At 42.9% G+C, this 20,448-nt stretch overlaps 1 protein-coding gene across 2 annotated transcripts; it reads left to right on the top strand.

Moving 5' to 3' along the window:
• Positions 1 to 2,535: 2,535 nt before the first annotated feature.
• Positions 2,536 to 19,217, top strand: LOC139394807 (coenzyme Q3 methyltransferase). 2 transcript variants are annotated; one of them, XM_071142824.1, is made up of 6 exons: positions 2,536 to 2,799; positions 12,197 to 12,334; positions 14,062 to 14,161; positions 16,668 to 16,919; positions 17,768 to 17,927; positions 18,256 to 19,217. In XM_071142824.1, exons 1-6 carry the CDS (start codon positions 2,627 to 2,629, stop codon positions 18,450 to 18,452), a joined length of 1,020 nt encoding a protein of 339 aa, XP_070998925.1. In that variant the 5' UTR covers positions 2,536 to 2,626; the 3' UTR covers positions 18,453 to 19,217. The 2 variants fall into 2 exon arrangements, with proteins under 2 accessions (XP_070998925.1, XP_070998926.1); XM_071142825.1 differs by having other exon boundaries at positions 2,542 to 2,737.
• The last annotated feature ends 1,231 nt before the right edge of the window (positions 19,218 to 20,448 follow it).

The raw sequence follows: 20,448 nt of genomic DNA on the forward strand, positions 1-20,448 counted from the left end.
TATGTCCCATGGTTCATGAGTTGAAATAAAAGTTTATCTCATCTTGCCTACAAATTTGTTTACATCCTTGTTAGTGAGCATTTCTCCTTGGCCAAGATAATTCATCCACCTGACAGGTGTTGCATATCTAGAAGCTGATTAAACAGCATGATCATTACACAGGTGCACCTTGTGCTGGGTACTGTAAAAGGCCACTCTTGAATGTGCGGTTCTGTCACAGATGGACCCTCTTCTCTCTCCTTTATTGCCATATTATAACCAGCAGCACACAGCAATGCTGACCATATTTTGCTTTTATGAGAGATTTGCATTCAGAAATGCAAGCTGCCTAACTTTCAAGGGCCTGATGTGTTTTCTTCTCTCAGTAATTATTTGTCCCGTTTTTGAGAAGACCCCCTCAGAGGGAACGGATGTGGCCACTAAGCAGAGTCTCCCTGTCATGACTTTAGTAAGCCGTGGGTAGACAGAGGCCTTGTTCTTCCACCAGCTCAGAGGATCTGCAGATCTTTGGAGGGGCTCCTCCATAGGGTGTCCATCAACTGTCACATGTCCTGTGGTTACATCTGCTTCTCTCTGTCTGCAGGTTGTGATTCGCTGCAGACCCTTACACAGGAGTATCATTTTTGAAGCTGTCACATAGCTGAAAAGAGAGAACTTTAACTTATTAGTTCAGGTTCATGTTTTGTCTGATGATACTACATTCTCATCTACTGGTCATATACATATATAATACTGGATTAAATAATGTAGTAATAGCGGCTTTCTGTACCTCTCCACTGATTTCAACAGTGACCTGCTCAAAGGGTTCCAGGACTCTGCACACCTCCCATTCCTCTTGGGTCAGAGCATCAACAGGTGCATTGACAATGGCCAGGGTAGAGATGATGGCATCCTTTGACTCAATAAACATGAGAATTCCACCTTGTAGTGCAATCTTGTTTAGGCCTAAGCCCAGGCATCCCCATCTGGCGCTGTGTAGACTTAAGTTTTTCAGCACCTACTGTGCTCCTGTGGTAGTGTTTCACAGCTGCTTTCATGGCTTTGGTTATGTTAGCTGCATTGTCGCTAACACAACAGATCACTTTTCCATCTACTTGCCATTCTCAACAGTTCCTCTGCCAAGTTCTCTGAGGTGCGTCTGTCGCTGAACTCAAAGCAGTCCAGAAGACAGCTAGACATCGAAAAATCTTCAATGAAGTGACATGTATAAGAAGTGGTTACCCTTGATGTACAGCATTCAGTGGTAAGGCAAACTGCAGTAACTTTTTGGACTCTTTCCCGCACTGAAGTCTGCGTGCTCTTGCACAGGTTGAGGAATAAGTGATTTTGAAAGGATTTCCTGCTTGGAATTGTGTACATTGGATTTAGACTATTGCTATAATTTCTAAAACCTCTGTCCTCCACTCACGAAAATGGCTGGAAATCGGTGACAATCATTTTAGCCAATGCAATATAATTTTGGCCTTGTTTTGCTACAAACGTAGACGTTTGGCATAAACTGTTCCATATAAGACTGCGTTGCTGTGGGTCGCGGAGTAGGCCTACGTGACTGAGTGGGTACGGAGATGCTGGCTCCACCACTATCACAAGCAGGCCCGCTAGTTTCTCGCAGCTCCGCTACAGCTAGCTTCACAGTTGGGTGCACAGTTCACATATACCGGTGTAGGTTGTGCTTAGAACCGGCTTTATATGAGATTTTGTTTTTGGCAAATTCTACACTGTGCTCAACATTGTCTACATGATTAAAATGCATCCAAATGCTACTGTACTTCCGACTCATTTTCCAGCTGTTGATATCACAGCTGTCCTTCCTCTCTCTCCTCGGCTGCAAAGTGTGTGAGTGAGTTGGCTCCGCCCTCCCTCATGCATCTTTGGTTCATTGGTTGACACCACGTGTCTGATTGACAGGAACAACAGGTGAAGCTGTTAGTCTGAGCAGACAGAACGAATGTGTGTGCTTGAGCATTTAGGCCTATATTATTTTATTACTATTTTCGTTCTTTGAAATAGTTAATTATATTAATTTAAATCTTTTGATGATTCATATCTTCATTTTTAAAAATGTTTATAAATAGATTCGTCTCTTGATATTCGAGCCGGTTCCCAACGTTCACCTTCGCGACCGACCCATCACTAGTTGATAATAACAACACTTACAGTTGACCAGAGCAGCTCTAGCAGGGCAGAAATTTGATATAGTTACTTGTTGGAAATGAGATTGCATGGCTGTGTGCTCGATTTTATACACCTGTCAGCAACGGGTGTGCCTGAAATAGCCGAATCCACTCATTTGAAGGGGTGTCCACATACTTTTGTATATATTGTGTATACGTTCAACACAACACCAATCATCAAAATGTATCATCACCCCCCCCCCCCCACCTTACTTTACAACAGGCTACGTATTTAATCATTTATATGTTACTGAACTCATAGTGTTGGCTTGATTGAGCTTTTATACACTATAATAATTTGGGACTGGAGTAGATTGTGCCCGGAACCAGTAGCTAGTAGGAACTGTCTGTGCACAGCAGTGGTTCCACTCGAACAGTAAGATAATGAATACACCACGGTCACATTGACCTGTCGATACCGAACAGAAACATACATGTAAAAAACAGACCACATGTATTCAAAGAAGTTTGAACGGTTCATCTTAGGGGTTTGTACCCGTTGTTTAACAAGCGCGGTGAATGGCACTACAACTTCAGCTCGGACTGCAGTCAGCTGGACTTCAGTACGTAAACATCACAAGCAGTTTCTTGAGCGTCGCTCTCAAAATGGTTTCGCGGTTGTGAGGTATGGTACGCTTACATTTTAGTTTGCAGATGTGGTATGAGGGTATTGGCGATTGCACATGGACTCAGTTTCTCTAACTCCATGCTGACGGAAAATGGTTTCGTTCCAGGTAGTCTTTTTTGCAGCCTTGCGGAGCATCTCAGAAGGGTGCTGCATGGGTTTTCATCACTAGACTAGAAAGCAAATGGAGAGGGGCCCACGTGAATAGCAACTAGATTTCGTTGCGAAACGTTTTGCTATTGCGTGTACTAATTATTACACCCCAGGGTTGTATTCATAATTGTACGCGTTAGCAAATCTGATGATTCCAAATGTTCCCCAGTGTTGTATGGACTGTTTAGTTGAGCTTCTGTGTGTCCATCATGCATGTGCCCTCTCATTCTAGTTTTATGGCCCTATATAAACAGAAATAGCAAAAAAGTTCAAATGATTGATTGAGTGACAAGTTTGCGACAAATCTTTCTATGGGGGGTGATCCATGCCAGAATTAAGCCTCGAGAGGCTACTAATACCTCTCACCAAGTCCCCAAACGTCTTCCTAGTGCCATAAAATACTGCCATGAATTAACATGGACTGTCAATGGAGACAAGTTTGTTTCTAAAGCGTCAAACTGCCGACGCGTTCACATCACATGTACAATTTAATTGGTCGATTTTTGAACGGTCATCCAACTCGAATTCCAATTCAGAATTGTGTCTGTTACCGGATTAACAGAGACAGTCACCGTCACCATTCAATCCTTAGGCTATACATTTATGTGAAGATGTCTTATGGTTAAAAGCAGGGTTCAAATTGAGGGGGTATGTGAGGATATAGGCCTAACCCTTGGTATAGAGATGAGCAAAAAGCATATGCTACCACGTTTTCTCAGCCATAGGAAAAGCAACGGTCCAGACTATATAAAGTGATCTAGGCTATAACAATGATTAACTCCACGATTATTTCCGCATAGTCTACTAGCCTATAGGTCTTGCTCAGCCTCAACATCACAGGAAAATGTTGGTTTATTAAATGCTCTGCAATTTAGAGCTATGCCTTACTGCAAAATACCAAAAAGTTAGAATCGATATGGGTCTATGCATAGACCAAACAGCTTAACAGATAAAAACATTTTATTATTCAGGAGAATCCCATTGAAACGGGCTATTCATTTCAGTGCAGTTGCGTTGTTAAGCATATCCTTGAACCAAACATAACCGAAAACACCCCAGCCTGTTCTGATCACAGATCTCGATGAAGCCTGAACATTTCAGCTGTTTGTCATTGATTTAGCTCACAATCGCCTACAGATTTGATACACATGAAGACCTTTATTTAATCTGGATTTGACAAACAAAAGCCTGATTAGGATCCTTACTTTCCTCCACGTCATATTTGCTACCAATTAGGCTAAATATATTCCTATTAATTTGCAAAGGCTAACCATTGCAATTAATGTTATTTACCATCTTGTGCTTTTTATGAATTAACAGGCATCAGGGTAAAAAATATAATTTCAATGCCCCCTCCCCACACAGATCACAAAGTCAGACACATTTTCGTTCCATTCATATGCAAATACATTTGATTCATACACTGGCTTGTCTGACTGGCATGTTTTCATTTTAAACAGACCTCCCCTTATCTACACTGAAACAATATTCATCCTCTATGATTAAAAAAAACCTCATAGTTCATTAGTACACCCATATATAGATATATAGATAGTTCAACATTGTTGTATTGTAAGACATACTAACAAATACCAGCAAGGGATACGTTACAATTTACAATAAAGTCCAGGCGCTGCTGCCCTCTTTGTTCTGAGTGTTTGCATTGCTAGTGTTTTTAGCTAATCTGCTAATCACATTATGTGGCCAGTATGATAGTTTTCTTGCTCTTTCTTAGCAGATAATGACAATAACAGTAGCTGATGTAATGAAAAGTTGGAGCGTGGTTAGGTGTTAGGCAGGACCCCCTAGGTAAAGGGGGTAAAGAGTAAAGGGAACAGGGTAGGAGACAGACGTAAACAAGCAAACACACAGATTCAAATGATTATCAGGTATGTAAAAATAGTTATTGAATGATTTAATTTAAATGTTTGATTAGACATGCAATAATATGAATGGCGGACCGAAATGAAAGGATACATGTCTAATTTTTTATGTCAGTGGGGTTGATGAGGGAGGTAAGGGATGGGCCCTGGAAAAGAGAGAGAGTTGTGAGAGAAACTCCAGGGCGGTGTCATGACCACTGGAGTCATACACTTTAACAGTACCTACCTGGATGTAGTTGAGGACTTGGTGGACTGTATATTATTTAGGGTTAGGTTTTTACTTAGCATTATGTGTTCTCTCCCAGATGCTTGTAAGGGCACAGATGACAGACCGGTAGGATTCCAGTTCAGGTTGTTTAATGACGCCGAGTCACAGAGCAGTAATGGCACAGCACAGTGTGTGGCTTGACAATTAAGTTAACTAAGAGTTTGTGTGGTTCTGAAAAGGGGTGAAATTAAATGCAATAGTTAATGGCAGATATAGGCTTAAAACAACCTCCAATTACATAACCATATGTAGCCATATTATTTATAGCTTATCAAATCAAATTTATTTATATAGCCCTTCGTACATCAGCTGATATCTCAAAGTGCTGTACAGAAACCCAGCCTAAAACCTCAAACAGCAAGCAATGCAGGTGTAGAAGCACGGTGGCTAGGAAAAACTCCCTAGAAAGGCCAAAACCTAGGAAGAAACCTAGAGAGGAACCAGGCTATGTGGGGTGGCCAGTCCTCTTCTGGCTGTGCCGGGTGGAGATTATAACAGAACATGGCCAAGATGTTCAAATGTTCATAAATGACCAGCATGGTCCAATAATAATAAGCCAGAACAGTTTAAACTGGAGCAGCAGCATGGCCAGGTCCAGATATAACAAACTGACCCTAGCCCCCCGACACATAAACTACTGCAGCATAAATACTGGAGGCTGAGACAGGAGGGGTCAGGAGACACTGTGGCCCCATCTGAGGACACCCCCGGACAGGGCCAAACAGGAAGGATATAACCCCACCCACTTTGCCAAAGCACAGCCCCCACACCACTAGAGGGATATCTTCAACAACCAATAGCTTATCTGCTGCACAGGGCGATACAACCTAACAACATGGCTGAGACTTTACTAATGAATGATCAGAGGAGTGCAATTACACAGCAGTACTGAGCAGTGCCATCATCCTCACACAACTGCATGAACTTGAATGTATAATCCATCCACAGGGCTCATTGCTAACAAAATACCCACAATCAGTATACAGTATACATCCATATAACCACAGGGCATGGCATATAAGACGAGACACTGAAATGCTAACGCTAAATGTCTGAAATGAGATGGCAGAAACAACAAGGTTAGCAACCTTACAGTTGCTAGCTCGCGGTAGATTAGCATAACAAAAGTGTGCGTCCACAACACATGAATGATAAGAAATATGAACTCACATTTCTGAAAGATACACACTTTCTCTAGTGACTTCTTTCCTTCTCCTCAGAGATCGCCCAGCATGCTCTGCTCCACATCACCTTTGGGCGGAGCTACAGCTCTCTCCTATGATGAACTAATATTTACTCTCGATAGTCTTTCGTACACTGGAAGTGGGTGTTACTTAACGTGACCCAGTGGTTAGCCTAGAGATGGACTATTTGGAGAAACCCCTGGGCCAGTGTTGGTACTGCTGACAGCATGGCGATGCCGCCCACCACGAGGCGGCAAATGCAAATAGTTATCATCAGAGATTTTTAAATTCACCTTAACGGATGGTGACTCCAGCTAGGAGCACCATGCTTTCCCAGGTCTCGCGTTCCTTTTGTCCTTCTTCCAAGCCAAGTCATTCACCCGGATGTCGAGGCACTTGGTCCCCATGATTTTTCTCCGGTGGCTCTCCTTTTTCCTCATACGCCCTGTCCATGTTCAGTCTCACCTTGATTGATAATATAAATAAATCCAATTTATATTTCATACTATTACGAATACATATCTTATATCTCTTGGAAGGCCAGAAAATAAATGAACAGCGGACAATAATTTTTACCTGGCCAAAAACCTCCACATCAAAAACCTCCAGACCGTGCTGAAGGTGGTCTTCGAAGGCGTTCTGATCTGGTTCGACAACTTCCACCACATCAGGTGGAGTATCGATGACCTCAAAGTACGTTATACAAAAACGACAATAGAAAAACACTAAGTCAGTCACACATTTTTTTATACTACAGTATATGCAATAATGTTATATACAATTGCAGTAAACTGCTGCGGCTCCCCTCCATACAGCAGGCGATAGGGTGAATACTCTGGAGGCCTGTACACTGCTGTGTTGTGTGTAAAGATAATTACCTTCAGATTGTCCTCCCACCATTCCTGGAACCCGTCAAGGGACTTGCCCATGTCAGTCCCGTTGGTTCGTTCATGCAAATGTGGAGTCACCATACATCTACACATTAACATGTACTATCAGTGTCAATTTCGAAAAACTCTAAATTACTGGATGCCTATGGGAAACAATACAAACGACCATTACATTATTAACCACTAACATGTAAGCTGACATTGACTAAATCCAACTAGGCTAGAGCTAACTAGCGCTTAGCCAAGCTAAATGTGGTTTGCATCAAGCTAGCGAACTGTTAAACGCTACTTTCATACAAATGTTAACACTAACAATTTTTTGTGACATTCCATATTTATATATATTAGCTAAACTAAACTGAGCCTTTGTTCATAGAAAATAAAAGAGTACAGAAAGTTTGCACGCCATGTTGATCCTTTCTCGTTCATGTAAACCATTAGCAACCTAGCCTAACTCCATTACCTTACTTATAATGGGGGAAAATACCAACCAGTTTTTCACTCGGTTAAAACCTTAGCGGCAGTAATTGTATACATACATACATTTAAATGCAAATACCTGGGGGGTAAAATAATTTTCAAATAAACCAAATTTGCCTTTACACAGTAGACCTAAATATTTCCTAATGATATCACTATTGAAATATAGCCTACTTACTCCTCAGTTGGATTAAGGACACTCCAATCTCTTCTGCCACTTGTCTGTGTTGCCGCCTAGCTCTCAAATACCGTGCCCGTCTCTCTATGAACGGTCACTGCTATCCGGATTCCTTGGGACGTCCTTACCCTGAACCCTAAACTAACACTAAATGTAACTACAGTGCCTTGCGAAAGTATTCGGCCCCCTTGAACTTTGCGACCGTTTGCCACATTTCAGGCTTCAAACATAAAGATATAAAACTGTATTTTTTTGTGAAGAATCAACAACAAGTGGGACACAATCATGAAGTGGAACGACATTTATTGGATATTTCAAACTTTTTTAACAAATCAAAAACTGAAAAATTGGGCGTGCAAAATTATTCAGCCCCCTTAAGTTAATACTTTGTAGCGCCACCTTTTGCTGCGATTACAGCTGTAAGTCGCTTGGGGTATGTCTCTATCAGTTTTGCACATCGAGAGACTGAAAATTTTTCCCATTCCTCCTTGCAAAACAGCTCGAGCTCAGTGAGGTTGGATGGAGAGCATTTGTGAACAGCAGTTTTCAGTTCTTTCCACAGATTCTCGATTGGATTCAGGTCTGGACTTTGACTTGGCCATTCTAACACCTGGATATGTTTATTTTTGAACCATTCCATTGTAGATTTTGCTTTATGTTTTAGATCATTGTCTTGTTGGAAGAAAAATCTCTGTCCCAGTCTCAGGTCTTTTGCAGACTCCATCAGGTTTTCTTCCAGAATGGTCCTGTATTTGGCTCCATCCATCTTCCCATCAATTTTAACCATCTTCCCTGTCCCTGCTGAAGAAAATCAGGCCCAAACCATGATGCTGCCACCACCATGTTTGACAGTGGGGATGGTGTGTTCAGTGTGATGAGCTGTGTTGCTTTTACGCCAAACATAACGTTTTGTATTGTTGCCAAAAAGTTCAATTTTGGTTTCATCTGACCAGAGTACCTTCTTCCACATGTTTGGTGTGTCTCCCAGGTGGCTTGTGGCAAACTTTAAACTACACTTTTTATGGATATCTTTAAGAAATGGCTTTCTTCTTGCCACTCGTCCATAAAGGCCAGATTTGTGCAATATACGACTGATTGTTGTCCTATGGACAGAGTCTCCCACCTCAGCTGTAGATCTCTGCAGTTCATCCAGAGTGATCATGGGCCTCTTGGATGCATCTCTGATCAGTCTTCTCCTTGTATGAGCTGAAAGTTTTTAGAGGGATGGCCAGGTCTTGGTAGATTTGCAGTGGTCTGATACTCCTTCCATTTCAATATTATCGCTTGCACAGTGCTCCTTGGGATGTTTAAAGCTTGGGAAATCTTTTTGTATCCAAATCCGGCTTTAAACGTCTTCACAACAGTATCTCGGACCTGCCTGGTGTGTTCCTTGTTCTTCATGATGCTCTCTACGCTTTTAACGGACCTCTGAGACTATCACAGTGCAGGTGCATTTATACGGAGACTTGATTACACACAGGTGGATTGTATTTATCATCATTAGTCATTTAGGTCAACATTGGATAATTCAGAGATCCTCACTGAACTTCTGGAGAGAGTTTGCTGCACTGAAAGTAAAGGGGCTGAATAATTTTGCACGCCCAATTTTTCAGTTTTTGATTTGTTAAAAAAGTTTGAAATATCTAATAAATGTCGTTCCACTTCATGATTGTGTCCCACTTGTTGTTGATTCTTCTTCTACAGTTTTATATCTTTATGTTTGAAGCCTGAAATGTGGCAAAAGGTCGCAAAGTTCAAGGGGGCCGAATACTTTCGCAAGGCACTGTATTTTATACATTTATACTTGATCGAGGTAGGGACATCCCAAGGATAGCAGCTATGAACTCCTCTATTCGACTGAAAGCCATGGACACAACTCTTATTGGTTGTCTGATGTAGGCTACTGGGAACTGTTAACAACAGACTGATTGGCTAACAACATTTAGATCTGTATACAGCGAGATAAGATGACATACCATGCCATGAGGTGTTGAAGGAAAGACAGATTACCTATAGATTGGACAATCTTTTCTAGGCCATTAGCAATAACAGGAAATACACAAGCCGTAAGCTACACTATAGATCAATGTGTTTACGTCGGAATGTCTGCTTGCACAGAAAAAGTGTTCTAACATTTATGGTTGAGATTTAATTCATATCAATATAACCTATACACATTATGACTTTCATTAACACGCAACTCAGGCGTCACGCAGACATTAGTCATGTCAGTCAGACGTTCAATGCTAGGCAACAGCCACACGGTAGTACGGTTGCATCGGCTTATATATGTCTCTTATCACCCCCCATAGGTTTCCATAAAAAGCACTTCTCATCTGTAGTAGGCTAAGTGAATAACGTGATACGCCTCCGCCTGTAATTTTTGATTTGTAAGGGCGGGGTCAAGTTTACCATTGAAGCTGCTTCACTCAACTCTGCCTCACGCTCCACCACTACAGAGTTTAGTTACCCTCTTAACTAGCTGTTAAAAGGTTGTGTTATTAGCCTTCGCCTATTTGGCCAGCTCAAACCAACTGATCTGCCACGTTGGATATCAGAAATTGGCTTTGCCAAAGTACCCAAACAAGCCAAAAGGAGAAGGATAGCGATGAGCGGCAGCGTCAATCACCGAGGCCGCCGCCAAGCCTAGCAGCGATGATGCTGTCGAGCTCCAGCTAGCTGTGCATGCAGAGCTTACCCACCCTCCCACAAGCTCCACCAGGATAACGGCTCCACAGCCCCTCCACCGCCGACTGTTCCTGACGATCTTGGAACAGAGTAGCCAGCCCAGGTTAGCTTAGAATCCTACCCTAGCTGCAGGGTTTCTGTCCAAAAACATTCATTTAATAGCAACTGGTTCATAGGATGAGAGTGGCTGGAATACTCGTTTACTGCAGATGGGGCATTTTGTTTCCTATGTCGAAGGTTCTATGTTGGGTCCAATGCTAACGCAGACAAGGCCTTCACCCAAGCTGGGTAATTCTGACTGGAAGCATGCTATTGATAGTACCAAAGGATCTGACACTGCTCGCCCCAAAAAATTATATATTCTTAATTCCATTCCTTTACTTTAGATGTGTATATGGTTGTGAAATTGTTAGATATGACTGCACTGTCGGAGCTATAAACACAAGCATTTCGCTACACCCGCAATAACATCTGCTAAACATGTGACAAAATCAAATTTGATTTGATTTGCTAGGCACGCAAAGAGCATTTGAAATGCACTGTGAAAAGAAACCATTTTGAAGTGCTATGGGAAATATTGGTGTCAACACTTGTTAATGACAGGCAGCTGGCAAGAGATCACAGAATTTTGGTGATTGTGGACATCATTGACTTACTTTAAACCAGTGACCACTGAGGGGGACATTGGACATGATAGAGTTGGGGGGGAGGGGGTTGTGGACTTTTTCAGTCTGATGGAATATACTCTAGGAAAAGACAACGAACTTGGCAAGGTGTTTTAGCACCATAAACCCACAACGCCGCACACATGTCACGCAATATTCCAAATGAAATCATAGGGCTCATGAGTGGAGTGTCCACAGCTTCATCCACTGTCACAAATGTGTTCAGTCAGCACGGAAGAAGCGCTAGGACAGTTAAACTAATCCAACTGGCATTTTGAGGGGAAAGATTTCGGGGAGAATGGAATGATCGATTACTCAAGATGCTCCACAGAGCATCACCGAGGCTGCAACTTCTGAAAAGGTAACAAACAATCTGGCTGGTTGGTTTCAATCAAAATCTTGGTTGCATAGCCAGTGGCGTCATTTCAGAAAATGTAGGTTTTGGGCTGTCTTTCTGTAGCGTGTAGAGCGCTTCCCATGGTGCTGATAGAGGCGCGAAATCGCCGCTACGCTACCTGTCACTTCTTTCAGCATTTAATTTGCATTATTTTGGTAAGACATTCACATGGGCTGTTTGTAATGGGTGAATTACTTTATCTTGTAGCCTAGATTCATGACCAAAATAGCCTTGTTTAAGTGTGTAGGGCACTGTCTATTGTGCTGCTACAGTGCAGAGGAGACTGGTGCAAAATCTGTAGTCTACCCTATCTGTCCCTTCAGAAGCACTCAAAGGTCTCTGTCTCAGCGTTCTAACTTTATTTAGTATAGCGTGATATAAGCAGAATTCAATATAATTCCAATGCATGAGCCCCCCAAAATAGTGCGCCCTCACTGCCTCCTTAGTCAATGTATCCTGCTGTTGCGTCGGGTGTGTGCACTAACGAATATATGACCCAGCCATTGTGAGCTCTACGCTGTGTGACTGCAATAGAGACGACCCGGGACTTCCCCAATGTCTAATCCATGTCACTATTTGAGTACCCGATGACAATTGTTTTGCATCTTTAGGATTCGCCACGCCTCCAAGACCACTGTGGACCCAAATGAGGTAAAGAGGTTCCAGCTTCTCGCCACCAAGTGGTGGAACGAGCAGGGAGACTTCGCAGCCCTCCACTCAATGAACGACCTCAGGGTGCCTTTCATACGGTGCGTGTGTGTATGCCTATAGTTTATTCACCCCCATTACTCACGCCATTGCATATTATTAAAGATGCCACAATCATCCAGTGACTTGGGGCCACTTCAGACGTAGAGTCTATGTCGGAGCCAGTTATAAATCTTCACGGATCCACCAGTACCCGAATACTCCGGTCTGGATCCCATAATTCGAAATAATGCCAGCTCTGATATTATTGTTTCGGGTCTATGTTATGTGTAATTTGCACTGACTTGTCCGGGAGAGCCCATACAGATCTGAACACAACTGCTGTCGTAGAGAGGGAGAGAGCAATTTGTTAAATTATGCTAATGCTCTTGCTTTTCACAAGAGTGGCGCGTGTAGCTTGTTGTTGGCCAATTCTAAATCATTCAAAGCTGCAATTAGCTACGGTCATAGAGCCTCACTGTGTGTGTGTGGCAAAAGTCAGGAGATATCTAATCAATGGAAGATGTTATTTGTAACTGTAGGATTAGAAAGCCCATGCACTGCGTATGCACTGCAGCCACAGTTAGCATCGTAACTTTTTTATTTTAGTTAGGATCTCGTACAACGCTGTGTACTGCTCCCTTCACAGAACAGCGCAAACTGGCTCTAACCAGAATAGAAAGAGGAGTGGGAGGCCCCGGTGCACAACTGAGCCAGAGGACAAGTACATTCGAGTGTCTAGTTTGAGAAACAGACGCCTCACAAGTCCTCAGCTGGCAGCTTCATTAAATAGTACCCGCAAAACACAACGCCAACAGCGAAGAGGCGACTCCAGGATGCTGGCCTTCTGTGACCACTGGTCACTCCGACAGAGCTCCAGAGTTCCTCTATGGAGATGGGAGAACCTTCCAGAAGGACAACTATCTCTGCAGCACTCCACCAATCAGGCCTTTATGGTAGAGTGGCCAGACGGAAGCCACTCCTCAGTAAAACCAAGATTTTAACTCTTTGGGTCTGAATGCCAAGGGTCAGGTCTAGAGGAATCCTGGCACTGTCCCTATGGTGAAGCGTGGTGGAAGCATCATTCTGTGGGGATGTTTTTCAGCGGCAGGGACTGGGAGGCTAGTCAGGATCAAGGGAAAGATGAACAGAGCAAAGTACAGAGAGATCCTTGATGAAAACCTGCTCCAGAGCGCTCAGGACCTCAGACGGGGGTGAAGGTTCACCTTCCAACAGGACAACGACCCTAAGCACACAGCCAAGACAACGCAGGAGTGGCTTCGGGACAAGTCTCTGAATGTCCTTGAGTGGCCCACAAGAGCTTGGACTCTCTCTGGAGAGACCTGAAAATAACTGTGCAGTGACACTACCCATCCAACCTGACAGAGCTTGAGAGGATCTGCAGAGAAAAATGGGAGAAACTCCCCAAATACAGGTGTGCCAAGCTTGTAGCGTCATACCCAAGAAGTCTTGAGGCTGTAATCGCTGCCAAAGGTACTTCAGCAAACTACTGAGTAAAGCCTCTGAATACTTATGTAAATGTGATCTGTTTTAAATTTTTAATACATTTGCAAACATTTCTGAACCTGTTTTTGCTTTGCCATTATGGGGTATTTTGCGTAGATTGATCAGTAACATTTGATCAAGTTCAGAATAAAGCTGTAACGTAACAAAATGTGGAAAAAGTCAAGGGGTCTGAATACTTTCTGAATGCACTGTATGGCTCTGGGGATGGGGTGGACAGAGTGGTTGTGTGTTTTCATAGTGTGACCTCTGACCTCTATTTCAGGGATAATCTGTTGAACGCACATGGCGGGCGGCAGCCGGGGAAACCCCTGGCAGGGCTCAGAATACTGGACGTAGGCTGTGGCGGGGGGCTGCTCACTGAGGTAAAATGTGTGTGTGTGTAAGAACGAGATAGATATGCAGTCTGATGCTGCTGTGGACAGACTCCTATCCCCATACGCCTGCTTGGAAATTCCAATTGTTTGAATTGCAAGCCATCAAATCAGATTTAGCTTCACTTTGAATATAGCCTGTACAGTACAATTTGGCTTGTGATGCAAGCCTTTTCCTTGCTCTACTTGCTCTACCAGTTGCTAATAATATGTTTAAATGTCAACTAAATTCACATTTATTTTCAATTTGACTGGTCAGGGTTTGGTGGAAAAGACAGTTGGTCGTTTGTTGTTTGTGTTTGTTAGTTTTTTGATAACTTCACATCTACAAAGGATTGCATTTGTTTCCTTGCTCTTATTTGAAGTGAACACACACCAGCAGTTTGATTTGAGGAGACAACTTCAGGTCTGATATAGCTCTCTATCACAGACAGAGAGAAACACACACACACACACACACACACACACACACACACACACAGTTTGTTAGACTTTAGGCTGTATGAGTCTGTCTCAGAGAATCGTGTCGTTAGGGAAATTCCCTTCAGAAGAGATCAGCTGTGGAAGGATGGAGATTGGCTGCGGGTGAGCAGGCAGCACTGCGCTGTAAACACACGTGCCAACGCCATACACACATTTAGCCAGAAGGGGGCGCTGCGTCTCAGGGACTTTCATCAACTCTCCTCAAATTCTCTATCGAAATTCCTCCCAATCCCCACCGGCCACCTCTCCCTCCCCCTCTACCTTCCTTCCAGCACTTCACTCACTAAATAGACTGTCAGTGTTCTTTCAAGGGTCAGGCGTTCGTAATTCTATTGTAGAATCCATATGCATGAACTCACTTTCGCTCTCTCTGCCGTGGCTTCATTCTATCACGTTGCTCTATAGACGGACAGTGTTCTTTTAAGGGCCAAGTGTTCATCATTTTACTCTGGAATCCAATTAGTGCCTTCAGAAAGTATTCACATCCTTTGACTTTTTCAAAAATGTTGTTGTGTACAGCATGAATTTTAAAAATGGATTAAATTGAGATTGTGTCACTGATCTACACACAATACCCCATCATGAATTTAGTTTTCATTTTTTACAAATGTATTAAAAATGAAAAGTTGAAACGTCTTTTATGGCAACTAAATATGTACAGGAGTAAAAATGTGCATAACAAGTCACATAATTCTCAGACTCTCTCTGTGCGCAATAATAGTGTTTAACATGATTTTTGACTGACTACCCCATCCTCTGTACCCCACACACACAATTATCTGTAAGGTCCCTCAGTCGAGACGTGAATTTCAAGCACAGATTCAACCACAGAGACCAGGGAGGATAACCAATAGCTCGCAAAGAAGAGCACCCATTGGTAGATGGGTGTAAATACAAAATTTAAAAGCAGACACTGAATATCCCTTTGAGCATGGTGAAGTTATTAATTACACTTTGGATGGTGTATCAATACACCCAGTCACTACAAAGATACAGGTGTCCTTCCTAACTCAGTTGCCAGAGAGGAAGAAAACTGCTCAGGGATTTCACCATGAGGCCAATGATTTTAATGGCTTTGATAGGTGAAAACTGAGGATGGATCAACAACATTGTAGTTACTTCACACTACTAACCTCAATGATGGAGTGAAAAGAAGGAAGCCTGTACAGAATAAAAATATTGCATCCTGTTTGCAATAAGGCACTAAAATACTGCAAAAAAGAGAGTGAGCAAGAGGAGTAGCAGAAGTGGCAAAGAAATTAACTTTTTGTCCAGAATACAAAGTGTTATGTTTGGGGCAAACACATCACTGAGTACCACTCTTCATATTTTCAAGCATGGTGGTGGGGGCTGCATCATGTTATGGCTATGCTTGTCATTGGTGAAGACTAGGGAGTTATTTAGGATGAAAATAAATGGAATAGAGCTAAGCACAGGCAAAATCGTAGAGGAAAATCCTGGTTCAGTCTGCTTTCCACCAGACACTGGGAGACACATGTACCTTTCAGCAGGACCATAACCTAAAACACAAGGCAAAATATACACTGGAGTTGCTTACCAAGATGACATTGAATTTTCCTGAGTGGCCTAGTTACAGTTTTTACTTAAATCAGCTTGAAAATCAAAGGCAAGACATGAAAATCGCTGTCTAGCAATAATCAACACCCAACTTGACATTTTAAAAAGAATGGGAAAATATTTGCCCAATCCTGGTATGCAAATCTCCTAAAGACTTACACAAAACCACTCACAGCTGTAATCTCTGCCAAAGGTGATTCTAACATGTATTGACTCAGGGGGTTTTAATACTTATTTCATCAAGATATATTAGTATGTTACAATTTAAAAATGTTTATGGAAAGTATAATTTTCATTCCACTTTGACATAACGGGGCATTGTGTGACAATGAAATCAATTTTAATCCCACCTTGTAACAAAATGTGTGAAAAGTTTCTGAAGGCACTGTATGTATAAACTCACTTCCTCTACCCTGCCTCTCTCCCAACCTCCCAGCCCTTGGGTAGACTGGGGGCAGATGTGCTAGGCATTGACCCGGTGGCAGACAGTATTGGGACAGCGGAGGTACATGCCTGGCATGATCCAGACCTGCGTGGCAATGTGCGCTACCGTGCCATCACTCTGGAGGAGCTCTCTGAGAAGGGGGGGAAGGGAGCGGGGCAGTTTGATGCGGTGGTGGCCTCTGAGGTGGTGGAACATCTGGCTGACCTGGAAACCTTCACACTCTGCTGCAACCAGGTGCTCAAGGTGGGTCATGTGACTCGCGTGTGATGTGGCCGTGTGACTGTATTTTCGGAGAGAACAGTCACTTCATTGAGTTATCCGTGTTTTCTGTGGTGTGAGTGATTTGTACTATCGACGGTCCCCTTTACCTGATCTTTCAGTGTTTTTTTTCTATTGAATTCTTATCTGTCAAACTTGTGTCGCTGCCACTCAATTGACAACAATAGAGCCACCCGAAGCAACACACATCTGTTGTGTACACAACAACAACAACAAAAAAAAAACATTTTTGCAACAGAAAAGGAAAATGAGGGTGACGCAGTAGTCTAGGGCACTGCATCACAGCGCTAGCTGTGCCACCAGAGACTCTGGGTTCGCGCCCAGGCTCTGTTGCAGCCGGCCGCGACTGGGAGGTCTGTGGGGCGACGCACAATTGGCCTAGCGTTGTCCGGGTTAGGGAGGGTTTGGCCGGTAGGGATATCCTTGTCTCATCGCGCACTAGCGACTCCTGTGGCGGGCCGGGCGCAGTGCGCACTAACCAAGGTCGCCAGGTGCACAGTGTTTCCTCCGACACATTGGTGCGGCTTGCTTCCGGGTTGGATGAGCGCTGTGTTAAGAAGCAGTGCGGCTTGTGTTTTGGAGGACGCATGACTTTCGACCTTTGTCTCTCCCGAGCCCGTACAGGAGTTGTAGCGATGAGACTAATAATTGGATACTACGAAAAAGGGGGGTAAAAATTAAACAAAAAAAACAACAACAAAAAGGAAAATTAGCATTTCTTATTGGACCAGGTACCAGTCCAGGAAGTCTCTCCTGGTTTGGTGCCTAATGAACACAACCCTGGGTTGTAACGGTCTCCCTACTGTGTGCAGCCAGGAGGCTCCCTCTTCATCACCACCATCAACAAGACCCAGCTGTCGTACGCCCTGGCCATCGTGGCAGCAGAAGAGATGCTACGCATCGTGCCCAGCGGAACCCATGACTGGGATAAGTTTGTCAGCCCCGTGGAGCTGGAGCGCCTGCTGGAGTCCAGTGAGTCTGCCTGCTCTTCCTTCACATGCTGCTCTTCCTCACTCTCCTCTTCGCTATTTCTACTGTCCCTTTTGGTCTTTTACTATTGTGCTGGTGCCTCTTTTTGAAGGCAAACTGGTGTCTTTGTTTGGCTTATTCTTTCGGTCTCACTTTCCAGTGTGTGTGTGAGACCCTCTCTCTCGCTCTCTTTCTCTAATCCATTTGCTCGCTTTCTGTCTTTTCAATTGTCCCATTCTCTTATTTCTCATCCTCTCTTTCTCACCCATTCTTTCCCTATCCCTCTCTTTCTCTGTCTGACCAATTTCTCTCTATCTCTACTCCGTCCCAGATGGTTTCCGTGTGGAGTCTATCCGAGGGATGCTGTATAACCCTCTGTCACGGGCCTGGAGCTGGACAGAGAGCACCAGCATCAACTACGCCCTGCACGCGGTCAAACTCGAGGAGGAACCGAACCCCGACGAGGACGACCCCGAAGACCCCACCGTGATAGTTGCCCAAGCTAAGGCCAGACGCTGGTACAACTGACTTGACCATGGAAGAGAGAGTGGTCATACGTGGTCAGCTGCAGCACAGATCTTCTGATCTCTGAAAGGAAAGGCAATGGACCTGAAAAAAACAAAGCTATTGAAAGTTATAGTTCAGTGCTTGATACAAGAACATGATGTTTTCTTGCAGCCAGGCCATGATTGTTCTGTGAGTTCAAGCATCATGAGTCCCTCTGAATTGTGTGAACTGTTTAAGCTTTCGAGGCTTGTCATTACAATGCCATCTGTTATGTAGAAGTGTTCATCACCATGGTTGACATCTCAGGTCTCTGATTTACTGTTGAGCAAGATGTTTTCTTCAAGTAGAGTCACAATGTGTCTGTTCATCAAAATCCATCGTGTGGATATTGTTTGTCTTGACATGCTTATTAATATCCTCCATTAGGAAATGAAATAGTTTCCTTTAAGATTCTCTGATCTGATGATTTATTCCTCTCTAGTGTCATTTCAACAGTGTGAAAATATAGTCCAAATCAGTGATGTGATGTTCGTTGTAAGTTTTGTGCTGAATTTCAGGATCTCAGTAGAGGGCTTTTTATATTAGAAAATTCTTTAGATTTTCTGTCCACACATTTCCTGCCTCAGCCTCTCTCTACTTTGTAGCCATGGTGACTTTGAGATTATAATTGGCTTCTTGCTGAACTATTACACAAAACCCAAACAAGCTTCCAACTAAAATAAATCATGCTTGCAAGTTATTCTTCAAAACAGATTAAATCATTGGCCGGATGGTTCAAGAAGTACAGTCACAGTAGTGTGTTTCTGTCATATTTTTCAATTTGCCCTTATATATAGACAACCCCAGGACTGTGCTGGAATGCAAAAAAAGTGTATTTTTCCTCATGACACAAATGTTATTCTAGTCACATGCCCCACTGGCTTCTAACAAATTGCATTTAAAAGCTGTTCATTCTATGCCCAAACTATTGATTATGGGTCGATGTAGGCTATAGAACAGTCATGGGATGGTTTTCAGTCACATACTTAAGCAGCATAAGATTCCTCTGCCATAAATTGAGCAGACCGGGTTTGAACAGGATGAACGTGTCTACAATTTGTCCAGTACACTCTAGTCTACCTCCAGTGACATGAGCGCTCGACCACGAAGCCGCTGGAGTGCGCGCTCTTCTTGCAGAATAGCTGTGCAGTAAGGATTTTGGATGTATAAGCCTTCTTATTGAATATATATATATTTAAAGAAAAAGTTAATCTGTAGGAAGCGATCATAAACTGATCAATGAATACGGTTTCAGAACTACTATGAACCGAACCTTTTGGGAAAAGCAGAGCGCACGGATGCAGGCGGCACTGGGTTGGCACCAATTATTTATATCCACACTGACTGATATACATTATTGTATATTTTGGAAGTTTTTGCCACATGTATTATATTACAAACACCTCAATGCATACTTTATATTGTATTATGTGGGCTGAACATAAAACTAAAACTTTTTTAAATTTTTTATCTTCCAAGTATAATTTTAAGAAATGACTAATGTTACTGTCCCCACCACAACAACAAAATACTTAAATACATGTAATTTTGTTCTGAACGTTTAATTTAATATTATATTATTATTATAATATTAATAATTTAATACTGTAGAATTCCATTCATTCCTATGGAGGACTGCTCCTACTGCGGAGTGCCAATATGCCCCACCGTTGGCTTCAAAGCCTATCAATGGCCAATACATAGCATTAGCAATCCAGGGTTTATATACATCGTTGGTTGGCACTAGCTCAAGACTGAGGGATACCAGTAAATGTAACTAACTTTACATGACATAATCCTTACGAATGCGCGGAACCGTTTTTCAAGCTAAGTTGTTTCGCAATATTAGGTATGGCCCAAACAATCACAACAGAAATCACATTGATCGGATGTAATTATCCAAGACTAATGCCTTTTTACACTTCCGAAGTTACTGCAGAGTGAGTATAACCGACTACAGCTAAAGTAATCAAAAGCA

The sequence above is a fragment of the Oncorhynchus clarkii genome, chromosome 3 (genome assembly GCF_045791955.1).
Source record: "Oncorhynchus clarkii lewisi isolate Uvic-CL-2024 chromosome 3, UVic_Ocla_1.0, whole genome shotgun sequence".
In the NCBI taxonomy this organism is placed as follows: domain Eukaryota; kingdom Metazoa; phylum Chordata; class Actinopteri; order Salmoniformes; family Salmonidae; genus Oncorhynchus; species Oncorhynchus clarkii.

What these genes read in the sequence shown, in the direction of transcription:
- LOC139394807 (XM_071142824.1), top strand. Translation starts at nt 2,627, where the DNA reads ATGTATTCAAAGAAGTTTGAACGGTTCATCTTAGGGGTTTGTACCCGT. An exon ending in AATGGTTTCGCGGTTGTGAG is followed by an intron (nt 2,800 to 12,196) that starts GTATGGTACGCT and finishes TTGCATCTTTAG; the next exon opens with GATTCGCCACGCCTCCAAGA. An exon ending in GCTGCAACCAGGTGCTCAAG is followed by an intron (nt 16,920 to 17,767) that starts GTGGGTCATGTG and finishes TACTGTGTGCAG; the next exon opens with CCAGGAGGCTCCCTCTTCAT.